Source organism: Bombus pascuorum, chromosome 12 (genome assembly GCF_905332965.1).
Source record: "Bombus pascuorum chromosome 12, iyBomPasc1.1, whole genome shotgun sequence".
Classification (NCBI taxonomy): Eukaryota; Metazoa; Arthropoda; class Insecta; order Hymenoptera; family Apidae; genus Bombus; species Bombus pascuorum.
The window spans coordinates 12,834,871-12,860,735 of NC_083499.1; the positions used below are offsets into that span (position 1 = coordinate 12,834,871).

Genomic DNA, 25,865 nt, shown 5'->3' on the forward strand with positions numbered 1-25,865 from the left:
TTCATTCCTGATGAAACACTATCGATTGCATTACTATAAGCTACAGGTAATTTTCTATATTTGTAACATTTAGCTGTTGATATTAAGTTGAAATTAATCTCGTTAATATTAAGTTGTAAGCTGAAAAGAAACAGTTTAAGCTACAACTTCCGCGTCCAATTTCGAATATTTATATCGGCTCAACAAATAGTTTTTGATCTCTTTATCGTGGCTTGTGTATTATATCTTAATAAATATTAAGTTTATATATAGCGTATAATATTAAGTTATTGTGTTTGCCGTGGAAGTAAATGCTCTATAATGTACGATCTCGTTATATTTTCAGATATTAAGAAAAAAGATGTCAATTGAATCTTTTTAATTTTATTAAAATATTCCCCATAAACCGTGTACGCCATATTATTAAATTATTGAAGTGGAATGTGATAAGAAGAACGTATTTTCCATCTTTTACAGTAAACTCCGATGTGGAATAGTATTTTTTAAAGCTTTTTTAACCGAAGATATTAATTGATTCGTTAATAAGAAATGATACCGTATTTCATCAACGATCTTGTATAAATTCTGAACTGGATACGCGTTGCTTAATCACTTAGTCATCCAGCGAGATAATCTTTCGCAGACAAGAAAGAAAAGAAAGAGCAGAAACAAACGATGTATGATTGTTCTAATTTATGTGATACGTTTGGTAATGTATGCTTTCAAAGTCAATCGGTCAAATATAATTTATGTCGTGTTGGCCATTTCAGAGGACGCGGTACCGAGAAAATCGTGTTTACAATGTGCATGCCACACTCTGCGATTTTGTATAATTTTTGATTTTTTGAAAGTTCTGCACGATCAATTCTTCTTTATCAATTTAGAAGAATTTCTCCATCTTTTCTATAGTTTGACAATCGAAACAGCCGTATAATATTTGATACTTACTGATATTAACTTTTATAAATATATTTTGTCGTATCATAATATTGTACAATAGCTCTAATAAAGATATCATCATTCTTGTAGTTTTGCAAATAAATTACATTCGAGCCGTGTACTTTTAAACAATAATATATTATGTAACACATGTGTGTACACAAAGTGTTCTATGCAACTGGAACAAGCCATAGCGTTAAAACGGTAGCAAATAGAAAAACATTTCATTAAAAAAAATTAAATGGTTTCCAGTGATGAATCACGTGGTGCGTGTGTGTAATTTTTCCTAATGAAGTTGTTTTCCATTTTCCATCATTTTAATATTATGTACATAGAAATGTTCCTTTTACTACAATATGTATACAACTGTTGCATTCCCATATATTAATGTACACGTTCCTTTATTTTTACTGACTTAGCAATTTCTTACAATGTGAACGACGACATTCTCAGATCTCCTTCTTTTTTTACATATGTATACAATATAAAATTCTCGTGGTAGTAAACAGTGTTAAACACCTCCTTCTATAATAAGAATGATATTCTGCTCTTATTGTTTTCAATTTTTCGCGCACTGGACTGGTGCATGGACTGGCGGCATGGACACCAACCTACATAAAATAAATTCTTGGATAAACACCAAATATGGAATACATTCTTACATAATTCTTCTTATTGAACAACAGTATCACCTGATCATCAGAAATGATATTCATTAGTTAGCGATCAAGAACTGATGTTTTATTCAACCAATCAGCGTTCTTTGATCTCTCCTTTTATGCGTGCGCGAATACCATGTAAATAAAGGCACACAGAAGTTGAAGTTATTCAGAAGTTAGTGTCTTCCAGCACTTTGCACGCGATAATTGTTTGACCCAAGATTTTAGAAATGATTTAAGTTGGGTGAGTTGAATTGTGAAAATTTGTTAATTGTTCCAAATGTTTTGTTTTCTTTTTGCTAAAATTAAGAACGCTTTTTAATATAATATATTTTCTCATTAATTATATTTAAATTTTAACAAATTTTTTTCGTTCTACTATATGAATTTAAATGTTTATATTGTTTACTTATTATCTTTTCTTTCCATAACTAAGTGACGATCGGTTCCTTCTTCGCATACATTACTTTGTTGACTTTGTAATATTTATTTCATTCTTGAAAATGATTTTTAAGAAAATTTTCATACTTTTTGGCCAATAATAATTTTCTTCAATGTGTGTCTCTGTTAACAAAGAATGAGGTTACACATGTCATTCGAAAGAAATCAGGTACATATAAATAGTATGAAGAAAAATAATGAATTTCATCTTGCGAAATCTCTTCTTTATTATATAAATAAAGTTTAGAAATTATGTATGATTAATGTATAAAATCAAGTAGCGATATAATTCCATGATAATATTTATCCTATCGTGTGCGACTAATACATAGTCAAAAGGTATCTTATATTTTTGATATTTATAAAATTTTAAAATATCGAATTGTTTTTCCAACAATTTTAATCGTTGTATTATGCTTCACTTTTAAAAACATTTTATTTAAAAATGTCTCCGAATTTTTGTTTTAAGTGTGTATATATGGTTAGAAATAAAAGTCAAAGTTTTGAATGGATAATAAAGTCACATGTGTGCATGCCACACGTGTAACGTGTATTAAGAAATAGAATATATACATATTTCTAATATACGAATGATATAATGCATGTGTATCATTATTATGAAGAAATTCATAATAAAGAGATAATATTCATTCATATAAATTGAACTACATTATTGGTATAATTTTGATAAAGTAAATATATTTTTTCAATTACATACATATATGTTTTAAATGTTGAAACAAAGAAGTTGGGCGATACAGCATGCAAAGCTTGATGAAGATGAAGTCATTTATTATATGGGTTATGAAGGATATAATACCATAATTGAGTAGATGCCCAAAATATATTTATAATTTGCAGCCTATAAATTACAGTACACACGATATATTATTAGATACTAATTATGAGTGCCAAATTATAAAGTTTATAAAAGAGAAGTAATAAAGAAACAGCTACTTGAAAACCATGGTTAGAAAGAAATGAAGAAAAGCTTGAGAAGATGTACTGCAACTTATTTGTCAATGCTATAAAACAATTAATCATTTTATATTGAAACATATATTCAAACATTGAAAAACAAATATCCAAGTGTAAACAAGAACAGCTGAGTATATTGGAAACAACTTTAATTCAATGATGTTTTATATGATAGAATTCTGCTTTCCTAATGTTATATCTAGATTGTGGATGTTTATGTAAATGCATATTTTTATATAAAATAGGAAAAGATATTGAACCAAGATAGAAATATGTTTTGTTATTATAAGAGGGTTATAAAAAAAATATTCCTTATTTTGTATAAATTACATATTGTATATGTTCCGCATATTTCATATAAATGTCCAAAATTATATATTAAACATTGACAAATGTCATGTTAATATGTTTCTTACAGCTTTCTTATCGCATACACTTATTATATTTGGTATTGATAACAGATCTATATTATATCTCTGCTTTATCTATGATATTGTCTCATGATATCATACGAGTGGTTTATAAGAACCACTTGTTGCAATATTATGACTAATCATGAGTGATATAAATGATAAGAAGTTATCTACAAAGTCTATTATCGCAGTCAATCGCATTGTAAGATTAGTAAAATACAAATATCATCGGTGTTCCATTAATCATGCAATGCTAAAAGCAAGCAAAAATATGTAATGATAAAAACAGAGGTATCTGAAATTGCAGATATACATTTGATTATCAATGGTAATACAATTGCCTGTGAGTCCTGCAATAAAGAAGTACGTAAACAAATGATAAACATAACAATAATACTATTATAAATAGAACAATAATATTATTAGATTATAAATATAATTTAAAATCAATGACTTTAAGTATCTAATATCATTTTTCTTTTTTATTAATCTTGTGATTTAGATTTTATGTGAATGAAAATTTTAGTTAAAGCAACATACCAAATACTGCTATGCACAGAAGAAATGCTGAAGCAAAATTGGAAGATTTGTATGACAATACAATTCTTATCTTCTTATTCGATATAATGGTCATGACAAGGAAAACTAAGTTTATTTATATTGATTTATGCAAAGCAGTAGTGGCTATCAATGTTCCATGTTGGTGTTTAGACAATGTTTTATTTGTAAATTTTTTGGAAAATTGTACGAATCAAAATATTCCCGACAAGTTAATTCTAAGAAAAAATTACTTACAAGATTGCTGTAAAACAAATTATTCAAAGTGTGCAAAATGATATATTGGTAGGAGAAACGTTATTTGCATTTTAGTTGATTAAATGACAGATAAAGTTAGTCGTTAAATAGCAAACATGATAGTTAGTACATTATGCGAAAAAGATAATAATAACAGCTTCAATGCTTCACTCATTTGCTTATAAAGAATTGAACAAAATAAATCAGGTCACTGTTCCACGATCTGTGAATTTTGCAATAAAAATATTGTGGGAGAGGTTTAAAATTATTTTGTTGTTAACTGTTACTGACATGTTATTTCTAACATGACTTGCACAGAATAATCGAGAAAGTGAGACTACACTTCCCTTTGGTCAATAAATTTATTTGTTTTTTCGTTGCAAATATATTTCAAAGTTTCACATAGTTTTGAAACTTACAGAAAAAGATTACCAAATGTTCCATTACCATCTGAACCTATTCTAATACAATGGGGAACATAGTTAAAGGCAGCGATATTTTAAGCAAGATATGTGCATATTATTAAAGAGGTAAGTGTATTTAGTAATGTATCAGTTCATTAAAATTAATTGAATCATTAATTCTGTACATGATACTTAAATTTTCATTTATTTCAAGATTGTTGAATCTTAAAGAAAATCTTAAAGAAAAAAATGTAGCGTATACTAAATCAGCCCAAGAGATTTTAAAGGATGAAAATCTTTCTGAAGAATTAGCGTTTATAGAAACTAATTTTTGCACTCTTCCGTATTACCATAACAAAATTGGAAACAAACATATTATTATTAAATGAATTGGTGAAATTGGTTGAAGATTTGACTGGAAAAATAGATCGTGTACCTACTGCCTGTGAAGTAAAATGTTAGAGTAAAATGTTAGAGTAAAATGTAGCTATATCCACCAAAAAGATCTAGGATTCAAAACACTATCTAAACTGAGAAAAATCTTAAATGGTTCATAAATGGAAATAGAAGCACAATATTAGAAAAATTTAAATATGCAACTATCACATTCTGTAATGTTGAAAGAACATATTCTGTCCATAAACGAATTTTGTCTAATAAAAAACATCAACTAACAATTGAAAATATGGAAAAGATCATTATTACATATTGTAATGTAAATTGCAATAAATAATAAGTAACTATATTGAAATGACTCCTGCATATCATATGCTTATGTTACATTGTACGTATGTTATATGTTATATTGTACCCTTTTACATGTATTATATTGTAAAATGATGTTGATAAATTTAGCATATATTTTGCGTATTTCGACATATAAAACTACGCATCCACAGTCTGGTTATATCACTTACGTATTGAATTGCTGTTGTGGCACAAAATTTGAAAGTTACAAGGAATCATTGGAGAAGAATAGAATCTTTTCTAAATATTGTAAAACTAGTACAGTTTATAATAATACACTTTTGTAGAAGAAATCATCGTCAATGAAATGACAGGTGTAATTGCAAAATTCAAAACTTATGTGGCTGAAACCTTAATTAAGATTTGCTTTCGATTCTTTTAAGTGATTAGTATTGCTAATGTCTTATTTAGCTTATTATTAACGTTTTCTTAATACACATTCAAAACTGTGACTGCTATATTAAAACTATTATTAATAGCATTAATACTCGTATGTTCATGTATTTAAATACATGTGGAATAGAGATCTCCCATATATGGATATCTGTGTTCCAAGAATTATATGAAAATTTAATATATGTATACATATGTATATTTAGATACACATGATACAGAAACCTCTGGTTAAAAGTTCAATTATGATTAAAGATTGACAAACTTGAAATGTTCTATTTTATCTCATTAATTAAAACTGAATTATTATCAATGTGTATTCAACGTGTTTAACTTTTTTACAGATATTAAAATTAAAAATCTTCAAGAGATATATATGTATGTTTTATCATTACTGAACACATGTAAAAAAAATTGTGAAAGATGGGATTGTTATCAGTATTGAAGCAATCTAATGTGATTTATGTTATATTTGGTATAACTTTTCTTACATCGGGCCTGATCATCAATTTTTTCCAGTGTCTTTTGTACTTTGGTCTTAGACCTTTCTCCACATATCTTTATCGCAAGATTAACTACTATCTCTGCTATTCCTTATATAGTCGTAAGTTATTTTAATTATGCAATTTTCAGATATTTTTGCTTTATATAAATTTTTAAATTCTTATCTTAATTTTATTAATTTTATTAAGTATATTATTTCCTCTAACTAGTTTCTTCAGTAGCTAGTTAATCTTAATGTTAATATATTTTAATTCTTGAATATAATTCTTTTCTGATATAGAAATTAAATAGAAAGAAAATGTTTCTTCTTATCCTGCACGATTGAAATTACATTTCCAGAGTTAGCATTTGTACCAGAATGGTGGTCTGAATTAGACATTGTACTTTATATGAATATGGATGATGTGGAAAAATTTAGAAATAACCATAAATATATATTAATGAACCACAGATATGAAATAGATTGGCTTTGTGGATGGATCATATGTGAACGTACCGGAGTACTTGGTGTTGGTTTTAAAATTCTATATAAAAGATAAATGTGAAAGTAACTCAATTACCTTCTAATATTGTGAAATTTTGCATATTTCAGAATTGCAAAGCATATGTAAAAAAATCGCTACAGTATGTTCCAATATTAGGGTGGGCATGGAGATTTGCTGAATATATATTTATGGAAAGAAATTGGGAGAAAGATAAAGAAGTAATCACCTTGCAAATTAAAGAGCTTGTAAATTACCCAGACAGTATATCGGTAAGAATTTTTCTTTTGATATTCAATTTTAATCATTTGATCTTTAATTTTGTCATATTTTTACTGTGATTTTTAATATATCTTAAACTCATTCTTAAGGTTGTTTGTTTTGTGGAAATAATATTTTAATTATTATTTTACTTTATGCAGTTGCTTTTATGTGCCGAGGGAACACGATTTACAGCAGAAAAACTAGAAGCCAGTCAAAAATTTGCCCAAAAAGCGAATCTTCCAGTATTAAATTATCACTTAACACCACGAACGAAGGGTTTTGTAGCAAGTTTACCGCATATGCGGGGCAAAATTTCTGACATTTATGACATGCAACTGCAGTTTAAGTCAGATGATCCTGTAAAACCAACGTTAACAAACTTACTACAGGGAAAACGGATCACTGCGTACATGTGTATTTTCAGGATACCGTTAGAAGAAGTGCCAGAAGACGAGAAAGGTGCTGAAGAATGGTTACATAAACATTATGAGAAAAAAGTATGATTTCATTTCAAATTAATGAAATTAGCTATGAAATTATTCTTACTTCTGTTTTTTTTTTTTTTTTTTCTTTAGGATCGTATGGCAGAAAGTTTTGAACAAACAGGTGATTTCTTTGAACTTAGTGGGGCACCCAAATTAGAAAAGATTACATTAAAAAGAAGATATCATTCACTCGTTAATATAATTTTCTGGGCAATGGTAGTGAATGCACCAATTCTTTATTATTTGATTATTATTCTCTTGTCTGGATCGATCATTTATTTCTCGATAGGAGCAAGTAGTATCTTCTTAAGTAGGTATTTTAATATGATACACAGTTTTATGTTTATTCTATATATTGTTTAAATATTAATACTTTTAATTTCACCGTTTCAGTTTATTTACTTTTGCAAAGAATGATCGGAATGTCCAAAATAAGTAAGAGTTCATCATATGGAACTGATGATAAGAAATTGAAGTAAAATAGAAATGAGAAAATAATAAAAGGAATACAGTACGAAAAAATACAGAATGAATAGAGAAAAATTGACATTGAAGTTAGATGAGCGTTTGCAAATTATGTTCACCTCGTGATGTATTCCACGAGACCATTTATGTAAAAATCTATATGAAATATGCACAGAAGCTTGTAAAAATGTAATATGAGCTGTACATTGTTGATTGTACTTTTAGTTGCATTGATTGGTTGTAATGAATAACAATTTTAGAAGTAGATATATTAATATCTTGAAGAATTAATTTTTATGTTCAAAAATATTTGAATATTTTAAAAAAATTAAAAGTTTTTGTTATAATAATTAAATGAGATTAATTATGTTCTTTTGTGATAATGTTTTAATGTTATAGAATCTCACTTTCTAAATTAAAAGTTTAATAAAGGGTTGAAAACGTGAAAAGAAAATAATATAATGTAAAAGAGTTCTATTCAACAAGAACGAAAGAATCAATTTAGGACATACTTAATTTCTAGGATATAAAAATAGTTATTTTAAAAAGATAGAAATTTCTAAGGTAATCTCATAAAAAATTAAGTTTTTAATAATTACTTTAAACCTATTTATTTAGTTTAAAATGACATATTATTTATGCCAATAGTTATTTAACACTACTGCACAAATATTAATTAAAGATTATGTATGACAATATAGATATATGAATATCAATTATTAACAAAGGGAAAAGAATTTTTTGAAAGTATATATTTTACGTTAATAATTTTATTCAAATTTTTTTGAATACAGATATATATTGATTATAAGTAGGCAGTAAATATTTATGCAGATGTACATATATAATGTATTAAGATCTGTTAAATACATAAAAAAGATATGCAAAATAAAAAGGCACTTTTTCTTAAATCTCTATTGACAAAACAAATTTTGATATATATATATATATATATATATATATATATATATATATATTCTGTTTCTGTATCTATTTTTTATAAAAATATACATTTGCATGAATATCTGTAATTTATTTATTATTATGGTGTTATTGTACATATATTCAGATCTTATACTAATACTAATACTTATCTCAGTACTAATAGTAAAATGTCTTTTTCCAATAAAAGTTTTGATTGATTAATTCCAGAATAAATTGCACATTACTAATCAAAATTAGCTATTGATGAAACAAGCGAGGATGTTAATATATTCGAAGTTTTGAAAAAGTATTATTAATTTAATCCTATATTTAACTTTACCTAAAACCAAATGTTAATGGCGACGGTATTTCGTTAATATTGATGATCTCAAGTCCTTGAGAAAATTAGCTTTGATTAAACGAGAAAATTACTTTCGCAAATTCTGGAATTTGAAACTCCGTGACATAAAAATATACATTATATGTAAGTATATATATATATATATACACACACACACACGCGCGCGCGCGCGCGCATATGAGTGTATATGCATGTGTACCTTCTTAACAGTCTTCTCGCTAATAGCATATTTAAATCTGCGTTTAAATTTTGCTTTTACTTTTCATTGACGGCTGTTGTTTCTTTTTCTTTTTCTTAAGTATGCATTATTTACTTTTACCAATCTATCATATTAAGGACAAAATTTATGTGGAAGACATTCTATTTTTTCCAAATTACATCTTTTATAATATCATTCATTGTTTCTATTCAACTAACTTTTAATAGAATGATGATTTAGATTATTTAATATTTCATGTACTTTGATGCTTAGTAATGTACGAATTTGAACTATTGAAATTTAATATATTTAAATAAAGAAGTATGATTTTTAATTAAATATTTATCTTTCTTACATTACTTTCGTGATGTATTTCAGTATATCCTTCAAAAGGCTTAGCTACGTACTGAATCTTCCTTAATTTTCCTAGCGCATCGTAATAACCATATTGTCCTTTTATTGTACCATCGCGATGCTTTTCTTCTAATCTGTATTGCCTATTCTTTCTGCAATAAATATATGGTATATTGTTCATTAAATACCACTAAGCATATGTAATGTTTTCTAACGATGTATATGTATATGTATACTGAAAAAATTGGACGTTTATAATAAATAAATCTAGTTTTTATAAATGACAATTGGAATTTTTATTGTCTGGTGATTATGTTCTCCGATTCTGTTTTTAATTATTTAAAGTATATGTCAGTTTTTTCAGGAAAAAGATATATAATTTAATCTATTGTACAGTATGCTTGATTTAATATACGCAAATGTCATCATTTTTCGAACTACTGATTTTCTAAATCGTTATTTACAGAAATTTCAACATTGATTAAATTTTGTAAACTCGCTATTTTATTATGCATTACAAAACCAATTTAACAATGCGTATAATTTTTCAACACAATAATTGTATTAATCTACATACAAGTTACTATAGATAAATTAATTTTATTTAATTACATCGCAAATAAAATTCAATTCTAAGACTTCAATTATTTACCCATTTCCAGTATCAAATCCAAAAAGGTACGTTTTTGGTCCTTCATGACCTTCTATTTGAAATTGTATTCGATCTGTATCTTCTGATAATTTCCAAGGATCTATATCTATATTTTCTTCCTTTCTTACTTTTATATATTTATTCATTACGTTTTTAGTTTCTTTGATTTTCTGCGGTTGTAATTCTTCGTTATCTCTTTTTATTATTGGCTTCGTTTTGTGTTTGCTACTCGATGATAGTTGATCACCTTTATAAAATCGGTGATTGCTGGCCCATGGAATGTCAATTGCGACCGTAAGAACTGCATTCGTTAAAAGCTAAATAAATTGATGGAAAAGGTGAATAACAGAAACATCGAAAATAAATAGGCTTCTTCGAATAAAACGATATCTGTCATTAAGTCTTAATTTCTGCTTTCGGATATATTTAATTGATCAATGAATTTAACTCTCATGTCAGAGAATTCTTTTTCTAGTTGTTTCGCTTTCACGCGAACGTCTTTCTGGTCCATTGCTCTTTCACAATTGAATATCACGTTCTATTTATTTTCATTACTTTATCTTATTTTCTTTTATTTATTATTATTTTACTATATAAGTATCATTGAATAAAGAAGACCTAAGTAAAATTTATTCTACTATCACCGTAATATTAATGACAATACTACTTAGAATTTTCAATTAAAATTTAATTTAAAATAATTAATAATAATTAAATTTACTTGCTTATAATATACGATGTGTACGATCTGTATATAAAATTTGTACGTATTGGCGATTATTTAAATGACTTTTTGTTATCTCTGAATCAAATTGGGCCATTAAAAGTAAGCAAATGATTCGTTTATTACGAAAATTTTAATAAATAAAGAATTTGTACTTACAAGAAATTTAATATGCATTTTGTATTTCCAAGGTAGAAGAACAACAGTTCTCTATCAAAATTCACTGTAGATATCCTTGCCGTTTTTAGTCTTCAATCACTTTCATATATCCTCTCTCTTTTATCCTCCCCACTAATTTTCTTCTACGATTACAATAGATATTATTGGATATCTTAAATGGCGGGAAACTATATTATTCCCGCTCTTTTAAAAATCTTTCTCTTTTAATGTAATATATACCACTGCATATTATTTTAAAATGTGTAAAAAATAAACGAATATCATTGTTATAAATCTATAATTTGTGCTATTAATTATTTTTATTTAACATTATACGAAATACATTTACCTGATTGCGAAAACGATTCTAACGCGATAACGAAAATCCTGTTGTTCGTTTCAATTACGTAGATTACACAATTTACATTTGACCGGAAGTGAATAATTCAGGATACGTCATGTCACTGAAACGTCCACTGAACTCAAATTCTTTTCAAAGATAGAATGACACGCAATTATTATCATCACCTTTTTCCTGCTCATTTCGTTTATATATTTGACCGAAAGAGAACATGGTTTCAATAATTGTTTAGTTAAAACGGCGGAGCGTTGACAGCGTGGTGTATCATGAAAAATTTTATTTCGTTTACTTTGTGCTGTATCCTTCTATTTTTTCTCCGTGAGGGAGTAGTAAGTTTTAAAAAATGACGAATTTATATATTTTATTATGTTATACTTGTTATACAAATCTAGCGTATAAAATTTCTTAAATTTAAATGATTTAAAAAATAATATTTAATATCATTAAATTATTATAAATATTATAATATTGATAATAAGGAAGTAAATAGCAGGTATGTATGATATACATATGCCATGAATGCCGTTATGAAAGATATGTACATATAAGAGAAATATAATAAATTATTCCAACTAATATATAAATAAATCCTATCTATAGAAAATATGTATTTCTTTCAAAGTTTTACCTATTTCACTCATTCAAAATCAAGCAAAATATATACTTGTATAAATGTCTGCAATCTAATTACAGTTACAAATCCCTTTTCAGTCTTTAAGGTGTCGTTCTGGAAATCAACAAATAGACGTACAATTTCAAAAAGTGTTGAAAACTTGTAGGAACCGTTATGCCGGTTCGAATACAGGTAATGGGGAAGATTCTACATCCACGGAAGGCAAAAGTTCAGGAAGTGATTCTCGTTCCGAGGAAGAGGTATATGATAACAATTTCTTTGACAAAAATGACAGTGGACCTTCATATAATCAATCCACGAACAATCAGAGATATAGGTAAAACTGGTATAATTATTTTCAGCAATAATAATATTTTAATAAGCGAAAATTATTAATTATCGGACCGCAGAAATGCATATTTCTATAAAAAATAAATGAAGAAATGGGACTTGTTCAAAAATTTCTTTAGTTAATAAAATACCTTTTTTGTGTGTGTGTGTGTGTGTGTGTGTGTGTATCTTTTGCGTGCAGCTCTGCGTCACACTTAATAATTATTGTCAATTTTTTTAAACATCCTGTATATTCTATATATATTTCTATTGCAATTACACATATATCTTAATTAAGTTATTCATGAATACAGAAATTCTGACAGGAATAGTAATACGAATACTTACTCTTCCGACCGCTCGATTAAGGGAAATGTTAAAGATTTCCAAAATATAAAACATATTCGTAAAACCAACGATCGAGATTCATGGAATTCTAGAGATTCGCGCAATAGGAAAAGTGATTCTAATAATGGAGAGATGAATGACGAGAACACACGTCTTAATAATAATACTGGCCGGCAACAAGATGTAAGCATCACGAATTTAAGTTGAATACCTTACAATTATCTTACAATATTTTATGTTAATCTGCTAATTCTATATATATTCTAATTTGTTACAGTGTATAGTACAATGTTTTTTCAATGAATTAAATGCTGTAAGTACTATCGTATTTGATTTAAGAATAAAAATAAACAATAATAATGTTATGTACAATAATTGTTACTATTTGCTGATTAATAGGTAGATCAAAGAGGATTTCCAGAAAAAGATTTAGTAATTCCATTGATGATTCAAAGTATTCAAGATCCAGAATTGGTAGACTTCGTTGAAGAATCAATTATCGAATGTTTTCGTTACCTTGAAGCGAATAAACGAGAAAAATGTGAATACTCACAAAATTTATTGACGTGTTTGGCTGAAAAAGGACAACAGGCAGGTTCTAACTTTTTTTATACTTTGTATTAAATACTACGCCAGTTTCGTAAAAAATAATTTTTTAAAATAAATACGTTAATCCTGTTTCAGAAATGTGAAGATTGGGAAAATTAAAAAATGTAATTTCATAGTAGTTACTTAAAGAAAACGATACCGTATGTGGCAATAATATTGTATTTGTGTGTATTTATTTGCATATAAAACAGCAGGAGTATTAAGAACAAATTTCTAAATATTTTACCACAATATCTATACATACTAATTTTTTTTTTTTTTTGAATTATTATTTTATATACTTTTCTTTACAAAGAGTTTCTTATAATTTTTTGAATTACAATACTGCGAAATAATATTACGAAGAAATATTATCTTTAGAAAATGATATATGATTATATTGTCATACTTACATTTCAAACTGAAGCGATTGAAAAGTTTACTTATAATTGGTAATATATTGGTATATAATTGGTATATATATATATATATATATATATATACACATACATACATACATGCACCTTTTTACAATATATACAAATGCTATCTCAAATTTTGTTTGTTTCAGTACTGTACTTTATTAATGATAATATTTTTGTATCAAATTGGAAAATTGATTTTTATTGTAGCGATATTGTAATTCATATCTATGAAATATCATAACATTGCACAATATCACGTTACTGTGATCTATTCCTCTAAAGATAAAAGAAAATTATATTCGAAATAAATTCGCTGTAGAATGTTTTTAATATTATACATTACTTTATATGATTTTCTTTCATAAATGTTGAATCCATATTATATAAGAACCTAAAATTGGTGATTTCAATTATTTGAAAAGATTAAAGTGTTAAGCTATTTATGATATTGATGTAACGTTCAAAGTTAAATCTATTTGTAACTTCTCGTTTTCTACTTCAGATGTATATTTTGCCAATACTATTACGTTTTGCAGTATTCACAGAATTACTTAAATTTTACAATATTGTATAATTAAGCTATAGGAATTATTTTTAGTTATACCTACTGCACTATATTTTTGTTGTAATACAACATACATATTTGTAATATATCTTAAATAAGAAATTACTTTCTTTTTTTTAAATCTTCAAAGCGCTTCATTAAATCGTCAAAATCAATGTCTTCGCTAGTAGATGGATTATTTGAGGGTAAATCATTCTCCGACGGCACGGCGGGCAAATCTGGAAGCTGAAAATCATTCATCGGCATTTTCGATCGCGGTTGAGGTTTTGGTTTCTGGTCGGACTGTAATAAAAGATCATAAATAAACGTATTACGTAAATGTATAATAATTAATACAAAATACACAATATATAAACGTATACGTCTAAGCTTTCAAGTAATAATAATAATAAGTAATAATAACAAATAATCGTTTTAACAAATATAATAATAAATAACAGCTCTATAATTGAGAAATTGGAAATAAAAATAAAGTATTAATAAACCTAATATAGCTAATCATAAGGATAGTAAGAGGCAGAGATGTTGAAGAGGGAAATCGTTATTGGTTGGAGGAAAAGAAAATGTATTTTATGTAGTTTAGAGATAAATACCTTAAAACATTTATTAAGAAACTGCTATAGATTAGATTCCAGTGTATTAAGAGAGGAAGATATAATGGAAGGTAGGATAAGTGAAGCGGTGATACTTTGGATAAGAGTTTTGAAAGAAAGAATATGGATACCAAACTAATTGCACTATAGCCAATATAGGATAATGCGTGTGTATATGTAATTTTTAATATTAAATTTAAAAGGGGATATGTGTGTTTGGGATGAGAATATAGATGGATGCAGACGAGTAGATATGTTGGTGCTTTAAAAGTTATATGGAAACAAGTGGGGGTTAGACATATACAAGCCAAATCCTTTTTTCAGGCTATGGAGCCAAAAAACAAACAAATATATACTTATATATCTAACTATTCATAATATTATTAATTTTCATTTACATATTTAGTGAGTTTAATTACTTTTGTTTTAAAATTACCTGTTTATTTAAATCAGGTGGAAATGATGCATACGGTGGAGGCAGATCATTTTCCTTAATAGATAAGAATTCATTAATCATCCAATAATTTAATTTATAGAATTTAAATTATATCACTCACAAGTTTGTCTCCATTTGAGTTATCTAAGGGAATGTTGTACAAAACATTATTTGGATTATAAGGAACATTTTGATCTTTACTTTCTAATGAACCTGGTGGAGTTACAAATCCTATAGGTCCTTTCTCAGAATTCTGAAAGGTGTAATTTGAATAAGAAGTGTAAATACAAAATAGCTACATAATAAAAGAGATTACTCACAATTAGATTAGATGCAGGATTTGGTAATAGAGGAGCTTGAGGAAATCCAATAAATCCAACTGGCTGTGGTAAGCCTCCAGTAGCTGTGTCTAAATTATTTCTTTCTGTGTTATTTCCAACATCTATCAATAAAGCATCTTGACCCTCTTGCATTATCTATGATATTGCAATTAAGATATTCATTCTCACAATAAAATTAGAATTATTATCATTATCAGTAGTGGTTTCATTTCATAATTTCTACCTGTGGATCTGGCTCGTATTCAACATCATAATTTTTCGCAATCTCTATAAGATACTTCTCTACAAGAAGCTTAGACGGTGATTGCACGCTCATTTTATGTTTCAACTTTTCAGATATGGTTTGTACTGCTTCTTCCCTACATGCTTCTGTGTATTGTTTCCCGTATTTTGACATTAAGATGTCAGCTATTATTTTAATTTCTTGAACATCAGTTTGTATTCTAGGAGCAGCCCAAATTATGGTAGAAATAGCTTCCGCTAAACCTTCGTCTAAATTCCTATAACAATAAAATATATATAATGATGTTTGTAAATTTGTATGTTATTAATAATTTTTATAACATTTTGCTAATAAAATGACGACTATTTTATTATAATTTCATGATATTTATTATAATGAAGGTAATATTAAAAATTGAAACAATAAAATAGAATCAGAAAAGCAATGTTTAATCATTTGAATGACATACATACTTCATTTGTTGAATAAGTCCGAAACGTGCAAGCAAAAGATCACAATACATTTCGAGGAGTTCCATTGCTTCAACCATGTAATCTTCTCTGATAATGTGTTCAACCCGTATTTTTGCTCTTTCAACTTTACCTGCAGCGATGTAGTCAGCTATTTCTTTCCGTGCTTTCTGAGCAAGTTCGGTTTTCTTTTTCTCAAGCAACTTTAATCGATTAATTGCTAGCCGCAGATGCGTTTTTAATTTTGTATAATTCGGCCCACTCGAAAACATCTCTACTTGATCGTTCTTGTCACAAATGAAGAAAACTGATATAATCTTTCATGCTCCTACGTAGGAGTATAATAGAGGTTATTCAATAACTGATAGAAAGTGACAGCTCAGAGATATTAAATATATGATTGAAATGAGTTATATATGTTGCAAAATTTTCAATTTTGACTTTTTTAATATTTATAGTACACTTATATAAAATGGTAAAAGTATTTGTAACGAAACGAATAAATTTAAGTTGTAGTACATAAATAAAATTTGATAATAAAGAATTTTTAAGGTAAAGAATACCTATCTACATATTACACATTCTCGTGAGTCATACATGTCGCTATTGTACTCGCGTAAAAGTAAAAATAAGGCGTTATTTTCAAATATCTTAACCAATATTAAATATACAATTAATGCTATAAATCCCATAAAATAAATGATGAGCTGCTTATTAATAGTTATGTCTCTTAATAATTAAATCTCTTAAATAAATGAACAAGTGTTATTTTACATTACAATAAATATACTATTTCAAATGTAATAAAATTTTTTGTCGTTTATAAAGTTTAAACTATATGTAATTAATTGTTTTCCCTATAAGGTTACAATGCTTTCATTCCTACATATCCTTACATCATTTCATCGCGAGGTTCCGTACGAATGTAACATATTCTCTAAATATAAATTCATATGTCGCGATATGTACAAGGTGTGTCAGCTTTTCTTGGCTAAACATTGTCATGATGTTCTATGGAATTCAATCATGATAGTAGAATATTTGATTTCGTACATTTATTATAAATTTTTAGTACAGTTTCAAATGCCCTATATAACATTGTTTTCTTATTCAAATCACACCGATAGAATATCCTGACAAAGTTTGGTCGGAGAAAACTGGATCATCCTGTATACATAATAACTGGACGCGCGATATTCGACTTCCCAGATGGAGGGCGCCTCAAAAAATCGATCGATCGATTGTTTAAGAATACACATTTCCGTTAAATTCTAGAAACAGAAATCGTTACCGTGACGATTCGCATTGCCACATTCGAATTTCTATCCCAATTCGTCAGTTCTCCAATGTTTTATTCAACTGAACTTCTTTCTCTCAGAAGGAAAGGCAAATTAGCCAAATGCTGGTTAGCCGCAACCTTTAGTGAAAAGATGTTTAAGGAAACTTGCAGACCGATACTAATTAAGAAGATTAACATAGTCCTTACTTGGTAAAGTACTTTTTTATTGTTACGATCGCTTTCAACTAATTATTTTGTTTAATTTATTTGAGTTTCTTGTGGATATTCTTTTGTTTTATTGTTGCAAAGATATTTTATTATTTCTGTACTTATTTATTAAATTAATTACGTTATATATACGATTACGATTACAATTTTAGCGAAGAAATTTTGTCAACGATTGAAATGAGAAGTGGGAGAAATTATGGCAGATTTAGTCTCTATCTTTCTTCACAATTAATGTATGGTGCTGCGAAAATACTTCTTTACCAAACGAAATACTTTCAAGGTCATAAATCTTGAAATTAATATTTTATAATCTTTTTCGCAGTAATATAATAAACATCTTTTATCTTTAAAAACATGAAAAGATTACTTTTTGTCTTTTTTTTTTTATTGTAGATCATGTTTTCGCAATGAAGTGCACATTATTCAAAAAAAGGTAAAGATTTAAATTTTATGAAGCACTTAATCTCTTCAGAAATTCTAAAATTTCAGATTTGATTACTGATAAAGTACTTTTTATTAGTTTTAATATTAATAACTCAGCAAATTGTTAATAAGAAAAGCGTTAATATTAATAAACGGGAAAATATTTCAAATATATTTTCGTAGGCATGAAGAATTTAACACGGTAATGGCGTTAGAATTACCGGATGTTCCTCCTATGGAAGATGTGTTCCGGAATTTAGAATTTCCATCAAATTCGCATTTAATTACAGAAGAACCATATACTTCCGTTATAGGACGTTTGGTAAAAAAAAGTTATTTAAAAAAAAGAAAAGAAAGGACAAGCAGATTATTTATGATAATAAAATTTTATTTTGTGTTTATGTTGTATATGATTTATATCCCGTTATTTAAATTTATAACATTACATTGTTCAAATGTAGATGCAAGATGAAATGAATTTCGGGATACTATCCGAACAGGATATGGAACAATACTTAGCCGGACCAGAACTATCCTTGTTAGTTTTACATATTTTTAAAGTAATTTTATACTTTCTGATCCTAATACATTAAATTCTAATAATTTTAAACATGATTCGTTTAAAATTATTAAAATTATTAGAATACAATGAATAGAACAATAAGTACATTGTTGATATTTATAAAATTATTTCTATCTATTATTCAGAAACGAAATACGAAGATTTCCTTGGGATCAATCGGATCAAGAAATTCATGAGAAATCGGTGCAAGTTCCTTTTGTTGATGTTAACAGATTTGAGATCGAGACAATTGAAACTGAAAGAGAAACACGAATAGCATCCGCTGAAAATGATCAACACAAATCCTTTGTCGTTTCTAGAGGTGCATTAATTATTGTATTTTCATTTATAGATAAGTTAGTTCTTTTTACAAATATGATTTTTTAGGGTCGGACGTTAAAAAGCCTGCGACTTCTAGGAAAAGAACTTTAATATCTCCAACAGAAATTCCTGCGAAAAGAAGCAAGGTACGTTGTGCAGCTTCTTCATATAACTTTATGTATAACTAAATTGTATAACTTTTTTAGTGTCTTTCCGTACTATGTAATATAAATTTTATAGGAGAATTTCTATTTATAGATAAGTCCTGTAGAAGATTTACCACCTCCGCTTCCGATAGAACCACCACCACCACCACCACCACTAATAGACGAACCTCCATCTGCACCTGAATTACCGTTTCAATTACAGCAAAGTTTATTAGTTCTTGAAAATATAGAATTAATTGAAGTAGTAAAACCAAAAAAGACAAGAAAATGTTTCGATGAACGAACTCAACTGTCTGGTAGCGTCATGCGAAAATATATCAGGAATATTTCAGTTCATACAGTGAGTTGTTTAATTGGCATAATTTAATCATTAATTGAACATACGATTCAATTGTTTATAAACGCGTTTATTTTTATTCATTTTTTAGAGACCTCTTTGGAGAGAAAGGTCTACGTCTATTTTACTACGAGGAACTGAATATCTAAGACAACCATCAACGAAAATTGCCAATAAATCGTGGGGAAGAACATTAAATAAATTGTTCAGTAGTTGTCTTACGAAACCATTGGCGCAAACGGTTCAAAACGATTTTCAAGATGTTATTGATTTTGAAATTGAACAGACAACAGGTAAATAACGTTTATTTCGATAAAATAATAAAGAGATAAACGAACGTCACAGTAAAAAATAAACAAAGTAAATAATAAAAAAAAAATAATAAATAAATACAATTTTAATTTTATAGCTGGAGAAACTATTCGTGTGGGCGCTTTAAGTAGACTACCGGATCAAACACATGAATTATCATCAAGAAAGCTTATGTTTACTGCACCTGAAATTACTTATCAATCTAAAACATTAGAAAAAATCCTCCAAACAGAAAATCTCGTAGCAGGGGAAGAAGAAGAGCCTCCTGAAGAGCAAAGAATAGAAACAAAGAAGTTTGAAGAACCTCTAATTGAACTTCCTGAAATTACAGGTTTTGAAGAAAAAATTGGGTACAGTTTATTATTATTTAGTTAGTGTAAACGTTTAATTTTGCTATATATTATATACAATATACGTTTCTGAATTTCTTAGAGAAAGGACAGTAACAGAAAAATCATCTGATGGGAGAAATGCAAAATCCAGTTCTTCCTCTGTGTCAGTTATTTTTGCTTCATACTGTTACAAATTCATGAATCTAATACATACTTTACCAACATTTACCAATTGAACATTTTATAAAAATTTTTTTCTTGTTGTAGTTCAAAGACACATTTAATTAAAAAAGAGTTGTTGGCATTAATGGAAACTCATTGGAGTGAAAGGACATTCATAAAATTTCATGATGTAATTTCACCAGAGAGTTGTAATAAATTTGATGCTGCATCCACCTTTGCACACTGTTTAGGTAAATTTAAATTAATTAATATAATTTTATTATCTTTTACTTTCTTTTACTTTATGTTTTCATTTAAATTCGAACGTACAGAAAATTCTCAATGATGATTGATATATATTTCAAATATTTAGAACTCCATGCAAAGAAAAAGATAATTCTGAAACAGGCTGAACCTTTTGATACAATTTGGATACAAAAATACCCTTATTATACTTCAGAAAGTGGTAACAGTACTGCTGCAGCATCATGATTAACTCTTCATAATTAACCATATAAAAATATACTACTTATTAAAATATTTATTATACAAATTTATTTTTATCAAACAAATATATAATAAACTGTGCATCATATTATGTATTTAATATATGATATACGTATAATACAAGCATTTATTGCTACAAATTGTTTTTAAAGTACAATCAATCTACTTGAATTATTCTGTCATACAGTATGTTTACAACATAAATACCATTGCAGTAATAAAGCTTTTCTTTGATAAATTGTCTTTATATAAAAGTATACTCTTTCTCATATCATAGAGAGTAGTACCTGCTATGTTTACAATATTGTGCAAAATTAATGATATTAATAATTATTACCAATAATTATTAATAATTATTAATAACAATTAATAGTGCTTTCTTTTTATTCTACAGAAATCTAATCTTATAATATAACAAATGAGTTTTGATTATATTAAAAGCTTATTTTATTCATGAATATATAGCAAGTAAACTCTTTTTATTCAAGCAATTTGTGTTGAACATTTTAACGTGTTCATTATTTATAGGTACTTGTTACAGAGATAAGAAAGATATATAAGGTGTTCCATTTGGAGTTTGCAATTATTTTCCATACTGTAGCTCGTTTCAAAAAAATGTTTCAAATAAAACTTACCTTATTTCGGAAGGGACATCTTTTGGTGGTCATAAATCTTCTCTAGGTGGACGTGTTTCCGAGATTTTATAGAGATCTTTGTTTTTTTATACGGAACTGTATTTTTTTATTTAAGGAGGTGTGTAGCTCATTTCGTGACGAATTCATATGTTGACTCATAATATGTTGGTACTCGAAGGTCATTCATTGCCTTTCAAAGGCTTACTTTCTTTGAACGTTCTCAGGATTTGATTTACTGAAGTATTGCGTCAATTCTGATGTAAACACGAATCGAAATTACACAAATGATGCGATTTATCGTTATTCGTATTTGCTTTTGTTTATTATCAACTATAATTTGCTACTAGGCAGATATTCCTCAGTTTGTATGACAGTTGCTTCAAAGGAATCAATATTATTGCAAATAGTATTACGTGTACTTTCTTCCGGTAACGATTTAATTTACAATGGTTCGTTGTACGCAATAATAAATTCGCAATAATTTCGCAATAAGATTGTCGATATGCCTCTAATTTTGGAAGAACGTGAGAAATTTGAAAGTATTAGTTCTATCACTTTCGAGAGAGTGCAGCTATCATACAGGAATAGAGTAAATAATTGTACTGACTACAAAAGTCATCCTTTGGAATGCATAAGAAACAATTGCTGGACGTTCAATAACGGTATGTTTTGAACGGTAATAAATGACCTTCAAACACCAATATATTATAATTCGATAAATTCATCTCGGAACGGGTTATATGCCTACCTAAATAGAAACATATAGTTCCGTAAAAAAAAAAAGAAAAAAAAAAGAGAAAAAAGAAAAAAAAAGAAAAAAAGACAAAGATCACCTTGAAATCACGGAAGCACGTCCGCTTAGAGAAGGTTTGAGATCATCATAAGATGTGCCCCCCTTCTTCCCACGACAAGGTAAGTTCCATTTGAAACATTTTTTAAAACGAACTATGGTTTGGGAAATAATTGCGTGCATAACTTCAAATGGAACACTCTGTATAATCCCATTGGCTATAAATTTATTTATACACTGCTATAATTTTGAAATCATTTTAAGCTATAATATTTCTCAATTATTTAATTATTATAATATTTTCCAATTGGTTTAATGGAATTCTGCGATTTTAAATAAATATGTACATTTACTGAACAATATATGTTTGTCTTATACAAATAACTGAGAAACCTAATCATAAACCTCAGGTGGGACATTTTAGCTTTTTATATTATTACTACATAATTTTACTCGAAATAAATGAATAAAATTACGAAAAAGGTTTAAGATTATGAAGTTTACATAAAGAAAATGTTTTTATACGTTTTCTTTTAACCCTTTGTACACTGACTGTTACAAAATAAACCAGTCACTGTATATGGCTAAAAAACAAAAAAAGAGATTGAAATTTAAATATGTGCAATTGTAGGTGCTTATAATATCTAGCATGTAATTACCAAGCAATTATAGAGAAGGATAGTATACGGTGGTCATTTCCATTAAACTCTTATATGGCAGTCAAAAGGTTAATAAGTTAATGCAAATTATAACAGATAAAGATATATCTTTCTCATTATGTACCTGTGCTGTAACTAGATTTTACATCTGTATTACTATTCACGAAGTCTTGCTAACCGTTGTGTAAGTTCATCTTGTTCTTGACTGATAGTAGAGGTACCTATACTACCTAACTGTCCAGATGGCAATTCCATGTTCAACTCCAAACTGAAAAAAATTATATAATAAATTTAGATTATAGGATTACATAATATTGTATAAAATAACTCTAAGGAAAGTAGTTACCCAGCTTCGTCTGCAACTTGTTGTAATAAAGAATCAACATCATTCTGTGGAACATTTGTTGTTGTAGTTTGAGACATAGCATTCTCCATGTATGAACTTTGTACATCCAAATCTTCAAACTGACTTTCAAACTTATCCATAAGACCTAAGATTAAAGTTATAATATATTACAAACATTCATACACAGCCTCATTAGAAACTTATGATTTATTCATTATTTTCAGATACCATATAAAATCATGGTAAAAAATTACATTCTAAAATATACATAATATGTATATTTCACGATAGTATATACATATTACACAACAACATATACATATAAATATAAATATTTACCTGAAATTTTTTCTAAATTCATTGATTTCATTGCTGCATCCATGGCTTTAACTACTCCAGCCATTGACTGAGTAACTTTGCGTGTAGTCAAAGCAGTTTGTACTCTGCTAGCTACTGCATCAACTCTTGCACTCATCCGTAAATAATTAAGTGCCTGATTACGTTGGCGAATTGCATTTTCTGCATGAATTCGTGCACCCTCCATATTACCTTTTTGAATGGCTTTTTTTATTTTTGCCTTTTCCACCTTTTCTTCTTTTTCGCATTTCTTGGAATTTCTCTCTAATTCCTTCACAGCAAATTTGAGATTGAATAAATTTCCTTTTAACATTAATTTAGAAAAATACTTTTGTCTTCATTCAAATACATTGTTAATAAAATTTTCTCAAATGTAAACACTATAAAACTTAACATACACGGGAAAAATTACCGCATAACCTTAAAAATATAATTTCATTTTAAACAAAATCCTGTAACATCCATTAGAATTATGTACAGGTAATTGTAATTTTCTTTTAAAACGTATATTATATTATAATGTATATTATAACGTATTATATAGAAATAAAATCGTTAATTAATAAAATAAAAGGAAAACCTAAAATATTTGAAAATTCTTTTAAAATGTCTTGAATACAAAATCAGTATGAAATAATTTTTGATAATTTAAATACAATTGAACAATTAATAAGAATTTTATAGAAATAGAGATTAGTTGAAAACATAATTCAGTAAAAGAAACATTCGTCTGAATAAAATTAATAAGGAACACTTGAAACCGACAATTTGCAAAAATATGTAAAAACTGAAAAATTTTAATAAAAGGATACTTTCCATCTGGGAGACGGACATAATTGACTGTTCAGCCCCCGTTTTGATGAGATTTTAAAAATAAACGATAGGTTCAAACAATAGAACAACTTTGCTTTTGTCAGCAAAGATGTAACAAGTGACAATATGCGTTGCTATTTAATGACATCAACTGTCATTCAAAATTGAATTTACCTGATATGATAAACATTAATATTTAACAGGTATTGGTGCTCCAACGATGATTAATTTTGATTACTTTGATGGATATCTAAGTAAAAAGATTACTGTATGATTAATTATTACTATTCATTTGATAGATGACATAAATGAAAAATATATTTTCATAGATGGAAAAGTAGAATATATCTTTTAGAATATAAAACTGCTACACCAACTGAGAATGCCTTAAACGCTCATTGACTATAATAATACCAGCAAGGAAATTTCCTCTTTGGTAATACAATCAGTTAAAATCATAGATAAACTATAATATAGATATCGTATATGATATTTTGTAACACAATTTTGAAAAATATAATAATGATGGTAACTTATTCAACTGTATCAAATTTAGCAAATATATTAGCAAGCTGTATCAAATGTATCAAATTCATTAGTGACTATCGGCCATCTACAGGCGAATAGCTGAAGTATCACGTGACCAATTATGTTTACGTTCCTATTCTATGATTTGCCAGTAGACTTAATCGCATTCATTACTCATGTCATGTGCTTATTTTTCCTAACTTAACCGACTAACTCATATATTTATACCTATTATTTCCCATATGAGACTACAGATCAACTAGTTTAATTTAGTTTAGTTTATTATTCCCCTTCAGTACAGATCAAATATTGTAGTAAATACATAAGTACTTATCACAAATGAAGTAATATAAAAAATAAATGAATAGGTTTCAATAATTAATAATTTATTTTAATAAATAATAAGAAAATGTTCATATTATAGTTGCGAAACTTGTTTTTATTAAATTCGAAATGTATGTATAACATCATACTGGATATACATTTAGTAAAC

General features: G+C 27.4%; 6 protein-coding genes across 9 annotated transcripts; 3 read left to right on the forward strand and 3 right to left on the reverse strand.

The window, feature by feature from the left end:
• Positions 1-1,575: 1,575 nt before the first annotated feature.
• On the forward strand, positions 1,576-10,073 carry LOC132912677 (1-acyl-sn-glycerol-3-phosphate acyltransferase gamma-like). 2 transcript variants are annotated; one of them, XM_060970301.1, is made up of 7 exons: positions 1,576-1,821; positions 6,093-6,352; positions 6,592-6,761; positions 6,845-7,006; positions 7,157-7,495; positions 7,574-7,793; positions 7,877-10,073. In XM_060970301.1, the coding sequence occupies exons 2-7, from the start codon at positions 6,172-6,174 to the stop codon at positions 7,960-7,962; spliced, it is 1,158 nt and encodes a 385-aa protein (XP_060826284.1). In that variant the 5' UTR covers positions 1,576-1,821; positions 6,093-6,171; the 3' UTR covers positions 7,963-10,073. The 2 variants fall into 2 exon arrangements, with proteins under 2 accessions (XP_060826284.1, XP_060826285.1); XM_060970302.1 differs by lacking the exon at positions 6,093-6,352 and having other exon boundaries at positions 1,804-1,821.
• Positions 9,767-11,804, reverse strand: LOC132912679 (uncharacterized). The gene is made up of 4 exons (XM_060970306.1): positions 11,671-11,804; positions 11,322-11,464; positions 10,439-10,755; positions 9,767-9,938 (listed from the first exon to the last, which is right to left on the reverse strand). The coding sequence occupies exons 2-4, from the start codon at positions 11,337-11,339 to the stop codon at positions 9,767-9,769; spliced, it is 507 nt and encodes a 168-aa protein (XP_060826289.1). The 5' UTR covers positions 11,340-11,464; positions 11,671-11,804.
• Positions 11,805-11,839: 35 nt separating this feature from the next.
• Positions 11,840-13,681, forward strand: LOC132912865 (general odorant-binding protein 71). Its single transcript, XM_060970643.1, has 6 exons — positions 11,840-12,011; positions 12,394-12,632; positions 12,940-13,156; positions 13,251-13,286; positions 13,373-13,564; positions 13,658-13,681. Exons 1-6 carry the CDS (start codon positions 11,949-11,951, stop codon positions 13,679-13,681), a joined length of 771 nt encoding a protein of 256 aa, XP_060826626.1. The 5' UTR covers positions 11,840-11,948.
• A 436-nt stretch (positions 13,682-14,117) lies between these two features.
• On the reverse strand, positions 14,118-17,198 carry LOC132912678 (IST1 homolog). Of its 2 annotated transcripts, none has more exons than XM_060970305.1 (6): positions 16,618-17,198; positions 16,145-16,421; positions 15,901-16,056; positions 15,702-15,833; positions 15,581-15,634; positions 14,118-14,776 (listed from the first exon to the last, which is right to left on the reverse strand). In XM_060970305.1, the coding sequence occupies exons 1-6, from the start codon at positions 16,884-16,886 to the stop codon at positions 14,654-14,656; spliced, it is 1,011 nt and encodes a 336-aa protein (XP_060826288.1). In that variant the 5' UTR covers positions 16,887-17,198; the 3' UTR covers positions 14,118-14,653. The 2 variants fall into 2 exon arrangements, with proteins under 2 accessions (XP_060826288.1, XP_060826286.1); XM_060970303.1 differs by having other exon boundaries at positions 14,118-14,833; positions 16,618-17,196.
• A 723-nt stretch (positions 17,199-17,921) lies between these two features.
• Positions 17,922-21,229, forward strand: LOC132912639 (uncharacterized). The gene is made up of 12 exons (XM_060970225.1): positions 17,922-18,103; positions 18,274-18,401; positions 18,682-18,866; positions 19,006-19,082; positions 19,253-19,428; positions 19,494-19,573; positions 19,686-19,934; positions 20,023-20,224; positions 20,341-20,593; positions 20,676-20,738; positions 20,843-20,988; positions 21,111-21,229. Exons 1-12 carry the CDS (start codon positions 17,961-17,963, stop codon positions 21,227-21,229), a joined length of 1,821 nt encoding a protein of 606 aa, XP_060826208.1. The 5' UTR covers positions 17,922-17,960.
• Positions 21,230-21,260: 31 nt separating this feature from the next.
• Positions 21,261-25,427, reverse strand: LOC132912638 (charged multivesicular body protein 1b). 2 transcript variants are annotated; one of them, XR_009659246.1, is made up of 5 exons: positions 24,844-25,425; positions 24,014-24,334; positions 23,675-23,819; positions 23,329-23,596; positions 21,261-23,253 (listed from the first exon to the last, which is right to left on the reverse strand). XR_009659246.1 is itself a non-coding variant. In XM_060970224.1 (5 exons), exons 1-4 carry the CDS (start codon positions 24,863-24,865, stop codon positions 23,485-23,487), a joined length of 600 nt encoding a protein of 199 aa, XP_060826207.1. In that variant the 5' UTR covers positions 24,866-25,427; the 3' UTR covers positions 21,261-23,253; positions 23,453-23,484. The 2 variants fall into 2 exon arrangements, 1 of the variants encoding a protein (XP_060826207.1); XM_060970224.1 differs by having other exon boundaries at positions 23,453-23,596; positions 24,844-25,427.
• Positions 25,428-25,865: the final 438 nt, after the last annotated feature.

Coding starts and splice junctions, on each gene's coding strand:
- LOC132912639 (XM_060970225.1), top strand. CDS start 17,961: ATGTTTTATTCAACTGAACTTCTTTCTCTCAGAAGGAAAGGCAAATTA. Junction 18,402..18,681: donor CCAAACGAAATACTTTCAAG/GTCATAAATCTT, acceptor TAATAAGAAAAG/CGTTAATATTAATAAACGGG. Junction 20,989..21,110: donor CACCTTTGCACACTGTTTAG/GTAAATTTAAAT, acceptor TCAAATATTTAG/AACTCCATGCAAAGAAAAAG.
- LOC132912865 (XM_060970643.1), top strand. CDS start 11,949: ATGAAAAATTTTATTTCGTTTACTTTGTGCTGTATCCTTCTATTTTTT. Junction 12,633..12,939: donor ACGAACAATCAGAGATATAG/GTAAAACTGGTA, acceptor TCATGAATACAG/AAATTCTGACAGGAATAGTA. Junction 13,565..13,657: donor TGGCTGAAAAAGGACAACAG/GCAGGTTCTAAC, acceptor ATCCTGTTTCAG/AAATGTGAAGATTGGGAAAA.
- LOC132912678 (XM_060970303.1), bottom strand. CDS start 16,886: ATGTTTTCGAGTGGGCCGAATTATACAAAATTAAAAACGCATCTGCGG. Junction 16,422..16,617: donor GGACTTATTCAACAAATGAA/GTATGTATGTCA, acceptor TTATTGTTATAG/GAATTTAGACGAAGGTTTAG. Junction 14,834..15,580: donor CACCTGATTTAAATAAACAG/GTAATTTTAAAA, acceptor CTTTTATTACAG/TCCGACCAGAAACCAAAACC.
- LOC132912638 (XM_060970224.1), bottom strand. CDS start 24,865: ATGTCCGTCTCCCAGATGGAAA. Junction 24,335..24,843: donor GTCCGTCTCCCAGATGGAAA/GTATCCTTTTAT, acceptor TAATGTTAAAAG/GAAATTTATTCAATCTCAAA. Junction 23,597..23,674: donor CAAGTTGCAGACGAAGCTGG/GTAACTACTTTC, acceptor AATTTTTTTCAG/TTTGGAGTTGAACATGGAAT.
- LOC132912679 (XM_060970306.1), bottom strand. Junction 9,939..10,438: donor GGATTTGATACTGGAAATGG/GTAAATAATTGA, acceptor TATTTATTGCAG/AAAGAATAGGCAATACAGAT.
- LOC132912677 (XM_060970301.1), top strand. CDS start 6,172: ATGGGATTGTTATCAGTATTGAAGCAATCTAATGTGATTTATGTTATA. Junction 6,762..6,844: donor AACGTACCGGAGTACTTGGT/GTTGGTTTTAAA, acceptor TGCATATTTCAG/AATTGCAAAGCATATGTAAA. Junction 7,794..7,876: donor AGCAAGTAGTATCTTCTTAA/GTAGGTATTTTA, acceptor TCACCGTTTCAG/TTTATTTACTTTTGCAAAGA.